This window comes from Sceloporus undulatus, chromosome 2, assembly GCF_019175285.1.
Source record: "Sceloporus undulatus isolate JIND9_A2432 ecotype Alabama chromosome 2, SceUnd_v1.1, whole genome shotgun sequence".
Taxonomy (NCBI): domain Eukaryota; kingdom Metazoa; phylum Chordata; class Lepidosauria; order Squamata; family Phrynosomatidae; genus Sceloporus; species Sceloporus undulatus.
Genome location: NC_056523.1, coordinates 173,322,198 through 173,330,357, shown reverse-complemented (window position 1 = coordinate 173,330,357; position 8,160 = coordinate 173,322,198). Strand labels below are relative to the sequence as shown.

At 41.5% G+C, this 8,160-nt stretch overlaps 1 protein-coding gene across 2 annotated transcripts in view; it reads right to left on the bottom strand.

Moving 5' to 3' along the window:
* ZNF385A (zinc finger protein 385A) overlaps positions 1-5,120 on the bottom strand; it is a 314,317-nt gene extending 309,197 nt beyond the window's left edge. For both annotated transcript variants that reach the window (XM_042449888.1, XM_042449890.1), the window contains exon 1: positions 4,543-5,120. In XM_042449888.1, coding sequence (XP_042305822.1) covers positions 4,543-4,555 — 13 coding nt within the window. In that variant the 5' untranslated portion in view covers positions 4,556-5,120. The remainder of the gene's footprint in view (positions 1-4,542) is intronic.
* Positions 5,121-8,160: the final 3,040 nt, after the last annotated feature.

The following is an 8,160-nucleotide window of genomic DNA, read 5'->3' as shown; positions in this document are numbered from 1 at the left end:
GCAAGACACATATCCATCATGTCTGGGCCTAGATGCTGTTGCATTGTTGTTAACTGCCTTTGAGTTGACCTCAGCCCATGGTGTCCCTTTGTATGAGAGACCTCCAAGTCATCCTATCCTCAACGGCCTTGCTCAGTTCATGCAGATTCATGAACATGACTTCTCTGATTGAGTCTATCCCATTTGGAATGCAGTCCCTTTTTTCCCCATTTCCCTCCACTTTACCAAACGTTATAATCTTTTCTAGTGAGTCCTTTCTTCTCATGATATGAGCAAAATATGACAACTTCAATTTACCGTATATATTTGACTATAAGTTGATCTCATGTATAAGACAAGCCTGGGCTTACATATTATGCAAATTAATGTATTAAATTAAATTATATTAATTCTCTCTCTAATTAAATATTATATATATATTAATATAAATTATATACCTATATATCTATATATAAATATATAGATATAGATAAATAATATTAATATAATTTATATTAATATATATTCAATATATATAATATTTAATTACACACACAGAGAGAGAGAATTAATATAATTTAATTTAATACAATAATTTGCATAATATGCAACCCCAGGCTATTTTGTACAAATCTGGGATAAATTATAATAACTATTAAATTATTATAATTATATTGATATACATTCGGATTATGCAAATTCATCACATTGATCATTGCACTTTTCCTACCATCATGCTTCAACGTCAGTAACAGTACCAAGCAAAGAGCTCTTTCTTTCTTCTTTTCCCCCCTACCTGGCGTGAAGGGAAGGAGGCTTCCAAGCAGCCCCAGAAAGTAAAAGGACTTCTTTTACTCTCTTGAGGTTGTTCAGAAGCAAGGTTCCACTGTGCTATCTATCCTAGGCTCAAGCTGCCAACACAATAATCACAAAACACATGGCCATCTCTGCTTGCCTCCTTTCTTTCCCCACCTTCTGGGCCTGTCAGGGGGAAAGGAGAGTGAATGGAAGAATAAGATGGCAATACTAACAAGGATGTAGTGGTTAAGATGCCAGTTCTGATGATCAAGAGGTCAGAAGGTTGGCAGTTTGAGGCCCAAGTGCCGCATGACAGAGTGAGCTCCTATCACTACTCCCAGCTTCTGCCAACCTAGCAGTTCAAAAGCATGCAAATGAAAGTAGATAAATAGGTACCACTTTAGTGGGAAGGTAACGCTGTGCAATCATGCTGGCCACATGACCACTGGAGTTATCTTCAGACAATGCTGGCTCTTCAGTTTAGTAACAGAGATGGGCACCACTCCTAAATTGGTTATGTCAAGGAGAAGGCTGTAGGAAACATCACCTTTGACGAAAGCGGAAGTGAATTTGATTGACAGCAAAGGAACCTTCATTTTAAACTGGTATTGCAAATGTGAACTTCGGAGGGATAAATTACCCCGATTAAGGTAAATGATAGTGGGCACTTGCTTCCGGAGAAATTCAGGAGGGGGGGTGGATCTGCCCAGTTCCATCCAGGGCAAATGGGCCAGTGGGAATGGGGTCTGGGAGAAATGGCAACCCTACTGGGTACTGCATTTTGGTGACAGTATTCTTAGAATACTCTGCTAGAGATTCATAGGTGCCTTTCACAGAAATAAAGTTCCTAAGATTCATTAAGAGGAAGGAAGTACTATTAAACTAATTTAACACAAATAGCATAGTTGATTATTTCCAGAACTGACAGCAATAATTTAATAATAAATAAATAAATAATAAAATTTTTATTTATATACCGCCCTTCCATTGATCAGGGCGGTGAACATAGCAATAAAACACAATACAGACAGATTATAAAACACATAGATACAAAATTAAAAACAACTTAAAACCCCGATCAGCCATCCGTCTTGCCAACAATGGAGTTTGGGTTGGATTAACAAACGAGATGGCTATTGGTCAGTGAGGAAACAACAAGAAATAGGAACTAACTGAAATGAATTAAGTTATGAACTAAGCAAAGAATTTGCTAATCAAATGGGCAGCTTAACTACATTTATTTTTTAGGTAAAGTAATTAAATTTGAAATTCAGCTTAAATGTCCTCCAGAATTAAGTTATTAACTAACTAAATGAACCACAGTGCTAAAGAGCCAACACATTGTACATTACTCAGTTGGTTCTTTATCCAAAGCCTATTTCTCTTGAATTTTTCCCAAATTAATTCTCACTCTTTTTAATTGGTCAGGACTGGGAAGTTACCAAGTTTAGATTTCAGATAGTAAGAGCATCTTTGAAGAAGTGGTCTTCTTTACATTCAGAGAGTCTTCCTGTTTTCTATAATGGAAAGTACATAGAGATTTAAATCCAATTGCTAGTCCTAATAAGAGTGGAGGCATCATTGAGTTAATGATTCTTTGAATTAGTAGGATTTATGTACAGTAATTGTTGGTTTATCAATCCCTGGGAGTTTCTGCTACTTTATAGGCTTCTAAATGCCCTGGAATGTACCTTTAAAACACAGAGTGTATGTGCACATGCACATGGAAAATGCACAGAGCTATTTTGAGCCCAAATTATAATTACATACCACTATTCTGCTATGTTACGCCACCTACTGTCTAGGAAAATTCCCCCAGACACTCATCTGCCTCCAACCTGTGCTCTTTGATACATCTTGCCTGATGAAGAGATCTGGACATTTAAAAAACATGTCCACATTTTTGTGCCCTTCTGGTTGGCATAATAAAAGAATGACACTAATATGGCTTTTGGGACATGTAACCAAAAGCTTGAAAATTTGATCTTCTCCTGATTATATCTCACAACCTCTCCTTGCCAGCATGGCCATGCTGGTTGTGAAATTCTGAGAGTTTTCATCCAAAAGCTAATTTTTCCAAGCTGTGCATGAAACAGTGTTAGTCAAGAAGGACTAAGACAGGTGTTGTCAATTCTGTTAGACACCGAAGGCACATGTTTAGGAAAGGAAGAGCCAAGACTTGCATGATTTGAAACTAGCAAGAAAGCTACCTAGAACAATGGAGAGGGCACTAGTAGATATAAAAACATATCTTAGGCTGTGAGGAGCAACGGATTCAAGTGATGATGATGATGATTATTATTATTATTAATATAGCGCTGTAGATTTGTACAGCACTGTACATAAAACAATAAATATATAAGAGTAAGCCTGCCTATGGCGTACAATCTAAGAAATAATAGGATAATACATATAAAATACAAAGCAATACCGGAAATCGTTCAATAAAACAGGCAACAAAAGAACATCAAATAGCAAATGATGATCACGCAATGCCTGGGAACGCTTCTCTGAACAGGATGGTCTTCAACTCTGTTTTGAAGCTGGTTAAAGAAGTGATGGCCCTTGCTCACGGGGGAAGAAGGTTCCAGGAGTGAGGGGCAGCAAGTGAAAAGGGGCGAATCCAAGATGGGGCAGAGAGAATCCTGGGCTGGTATAGCCAACCTTGACTACCAGAATGGAGGGCCAAGTGAGAGGGTGAGGAGAAAGAAGGTCTGATAAATAAGGAGGGGCCAACCCATGGAGGGCTTTAAATGTCGACAGCAGAAGTTTATACTGAATATGGAAAGGGAGGGGGAGTGAAGGCAGTAGTGATGGTGAACCTTTAGAGACCGATGTGACCAAAACTAAAAACACATTCCCGGGGGGGACTTCCAAGGGGTAGGACGTTTGCCTTCTAGGAGCAGGACTTCCACCTTACGGGGGGCAGGACTTCCCCTCGAGATAGCTGAAGGCCTAGGTGGGTGGTGGGAAGAGGAGGAACAGGCGCACACCTGTTCCTGCTCTTCCCACCACCTGCCTGTTTCCATGTGCCCTCATAAATGGCACCATGTGCCAGAGAGGGCACATATGCCATTGGTTCACCATCACAGGCCTAGCGTGAATCATAGCGAGTTGGTGTTGGGCAGTTATAGATGAAAGAAGGCAAGCCTCTGGCTATCCAGATATTTTGGACTACAGATCTCACAACTCCATACAATTGCCCAGGCTGACTGGGGCTGATGGGAGTTGCAGGTCAAAACATCAGGAGGGTTAACATATGCTATAACTGGATCAATGTTGTCACTCAGTATATGGAAGATTTTTATGATCCCCTGGTAAGCTATGATGAGTTGCAGTTCCAACAGAAACACAGACCAAGTGGCCATAGATCAGAGTAGACTAGAGCAACCGCTTTAAATGCCAGTGCTCCCAGGTTTACTCTCCAGGTCAGGCAAGCAATTAAAAAAACAAAAACCACGATCTTAAACTCTTGGGGTCCATTGACATTATTGATCTAGTATGAGTGGAAGAGCATGTGGCCTTCCAGATTTTTCAGACTACAATTCTTCTAGTTGGTCAACATTGTCTTTGCAGCACAGTCCACCCAGAGCTAGAAGTACTAGTAATTTGGGTTGGATTAAGCAGGTAAATAATTAAACAGATTTGTACTTCCCTTGGGGGAAAATTGAAATCTGGGTTATGCTTGATACCTTAAGGAAATATTTGCTAAAACCACATAGTCACTATAAAACACCAATGGAAGAATTGCCATACATCCCTTACCTGAACCCAACATCAGGATAAAATCCAGAATGTAAGACAACTGCCTGTCACATGAAAATGTAGTCTCAGGAAAGGTCAGAGGGCATCAGACGATGAAGACAGCACAGCACAGGGAAGCCCAGATGCCCCACAGGAAGAGATGGGTGGCCAAATGCCAGCAGAAATGGGAAAGTCATGAGCAGGACCACTGCTCCCGTTGAAGCTGCTAAGAAGCCACAAAATGACTTAGGTGCAGGAACTGGCGTTCACATGGAAACCCACTGTGTAAGATACTGACAGTGGTCACAAGGAGCCACGTGGGAGAATGATGATCCCACTGAGAAGTGTCCCAGTTTGCTTGCTGAAGCCACAACAACATGACACAATGGGGTCGCTCTGTCTCGTTCTGTCTCTCATCCAAAACAGAGCAAGGAGGCATCCCATGCTAACGTGATGGTGGCACAGACTTGAAAGACAGCAGTGGTGCTTGGCCGTCAGTGCTTTGTCAATTCCCTGGCACAGAGAGGGTGGATGATGCAGGCGTGAGGCAGTCCACCACAGATAAATCCCCAAAGTCCATCGGGAGATGGGAGAAGACAGTGGTGTCTCCTTGTCCAACTTAGATACACTCATTCCCTTTGGCTGCGAACAGCTGACGCTGCCAACTACAAACATGGGGCTGGGAATTCCTGTCCTTGCTGAGCCAACACGTTCTGGGAGGTGGCTCTTATGTGGGGGGGGGGGGAGGCAGGATGGTTTGCACAGCTGGGACATGGTGTTGGCTTTCACCCTCCAGAAGAGAGGAAGGGGAGTTGCATGGCCCTTTCTAAAAAAGCAACAGCAGGGCAGCAGGTTTCCACACAGCATGGAAAGATCCCAGGATCAACTTTGTATGTGAAAAACCAAACTGAACCATCACAGCTCAGAGGGAAAAGGGGTGATGGTCTCTCAGAGCTGATAGTTTTTACCCAGTTTACCAGCAAACCGACTCATAGAGTTTGATCAGGCAAAGCTTTTGCCCATCCTCCTGTTACCTCTTCAATGTCCAGATGTGAGGGGCCAATTAAAGGCATATAAGAAGCCCCCTTATTTTTTAATTTTGTAGGAGAGCAATTATATAGTCTCATATGTGCAAGTATTAACACTCTGGGGAAACAAATTGCTGATCAGCAAAGGAGAAAGGAAAGGAAGTCTGTTCTCAGAAAAAGAATAGTAAGCATACAGAATACATTGCCACAAGATCCAGTGATGGTAGTGTGGCTATACAAAAAGAGAAAACAAAAAGGCAGGGCTCTGGCACCTTTAATACTGTGTGGAAGCTTGAGCTCCACCTGCAGAAATAATGTTATCTACACAAGTATTAAAGGACCAGAGACCTTGTTTGTTGTCTCCCCACCACCACCACCTTAATGATGATCACTTAGTTGATGGCATTTTAAAAGCATTTGACAAATTCCCTCCTAGAATTTGTTGCTACAGGCTGATTCTCCCTTATGTGGAATTCCAAAATCCCAAATACTCCAAAATCCAAAACTTTTTTCATGGGTGGATGAGGTAGTGACACCTTTGCTTTCTGATGGTTGAATGTACACAAACTTTGTTCCATGTACAAAATTATTTAAAATGTTATGTACAAAATTATCTTCAGGATAGGTGTAAAAGGCATATATGAAAGATAAATGAATTTTGTGTTAAGCTTGGGTCCGATCTCCAAGATACTGCATTATGTATGTATATGCAAATATACAGGTATTCCAAACTCCAAAAAAATCTGAAATCCAAAATATCTCTGGTCCCAAGTATTTCAGATAAGGGAGAATCATCCTATACCAACAGTTTATTAGCCATGGTAGTAGCTAAAAGGTCACAAGCTATAAAATTGTTATATGTGTGTTTGTGACTTCAAGTTGCTTATTGACTTATGGTGATCCCATAGCATTTTCTTATACAAGGAATACCCAGAGATGGTTTGTCATTGTCCTCCTCTGATATATATATACTCTACAACCCCTGGTATTCCTTGGCAGTTCCCCCATCCAATTAGTAATCAGATTTGACCCTACTTACTTTCAGATGGGATCAGAAAGGATCTGGTGCTTTCAGGAGATATAAAAGGAAGCAGAGATCTCCATCATGTCCTTCTTGCTGAGTAGTCCCCAGGAACATCTATTGTGGGAGACAAATTCCTGAATAATATAGATTTATGAGATGTCAGCTGTTATTATCCCATTGTGTCCTGATCCCTTTAAGCAGCTTGTGATCTACAGTTATTAGCATCTGTAGCCATTAGCAGGTAACCATGATCATCTCAATACCATAAAACAGTGGGAGGACAGGACCATTTTGCCATCAGTTCCTCCCATCGTGGCCAACAATAAGGGACTGAAGGAGCTGTAGTTAAAAAAAACAGTTGGAAAAACAGAGATCCCCTATCCTTGCTGTAAAGCAAAACTTCACCTGCTGATTTATTCACATCAAACTTTAAAGTCAGGAATGGGGAATCTTTTTCCAGCCCAAGGGCTGTATTTCAATGTGTGAAAGTTCTAGAACTGGTGTGCGGTGATAGCAAGATCCTGCAACTGGGTAAAGGACAATGGTACAGTTAATAGAGCCAACACATAGGAGTCTTGCCAGCATACAATAATAGATATAACAATTGAAGGCCCTTTTCCAGCATGGGGATTTTCAGCACTGGACTAGTATTATCACCTAATAATGTCTGCAGATCAAGCTGCTCTTAAAAACAAAGGCACAGAGAATCATAGAATCATAGAGTTGGAAGAGACTGCAAGGGCCATCCAGTCCAACCCCCTGCCATGCGGAAATTCCAGATCAAAGCATCCCGACAGATGGCCATCCAGCCTCCGTTTGAAGACCTCCAAGGAGGGAGACTCCACTACACTCCTAGGAAGTGTGTTCCACTGTCGAACAGTCCTTACTGTCAGGAAATTCCTCCTAATGTTGAGGTGGTGGAATCTCTTTTTCCTGCAGCTTGCATCCATTGCTCCGGGTCCTAGTCTCTGGGCAAGCAGAAAACAAGCTGTCCCTCATCCAATATGACATCCCTTCAAATATTTAAAAGGCTATCATATCACTCTTACCTTCTTTTCTCCAGGCTAAACATACCCAGCTCCCTAAGGCTTCCTCATAGGGCATGGTTTCCAGACCTTTCACCATTTTGTCGCCCTCCTTTGGACAAGCTCCAGTTTCTCAATGTCCTTTTTGAATTGGGCGCCCAGAAACTGGACACAATATTCCAGTGGGGCCTGACACAGAGCAGAATATAGTGACACTATGACTTCCCTTGATTAGACACTTACTTCTATTGATGCAGCCTAAAATCGCATTGGCCTTGTTAGCTGCCGCATCGCACTGTGACTCATGTTCAAACTTGTGGTACTTGGACTCCAGATCCCTTTCACATGTTGTCTCTTAGCCAGGTGTCCCCCATCCTATATCTGTGCATTCTCTTTTTTCCCTAAGTGCAGTCCTTACATTTCTCCCTGTTGAAGTTCATTTTGTTAGCTGTGGCCCAGCTTTCTAGTTATTCAGGTCATTTTTGATTTTGATCCTGTCTCTGGAGTATTAGCTATTCCTCCTAATTTGATGTCATCTGCAAATTGGTAAGTATTCCCCAAT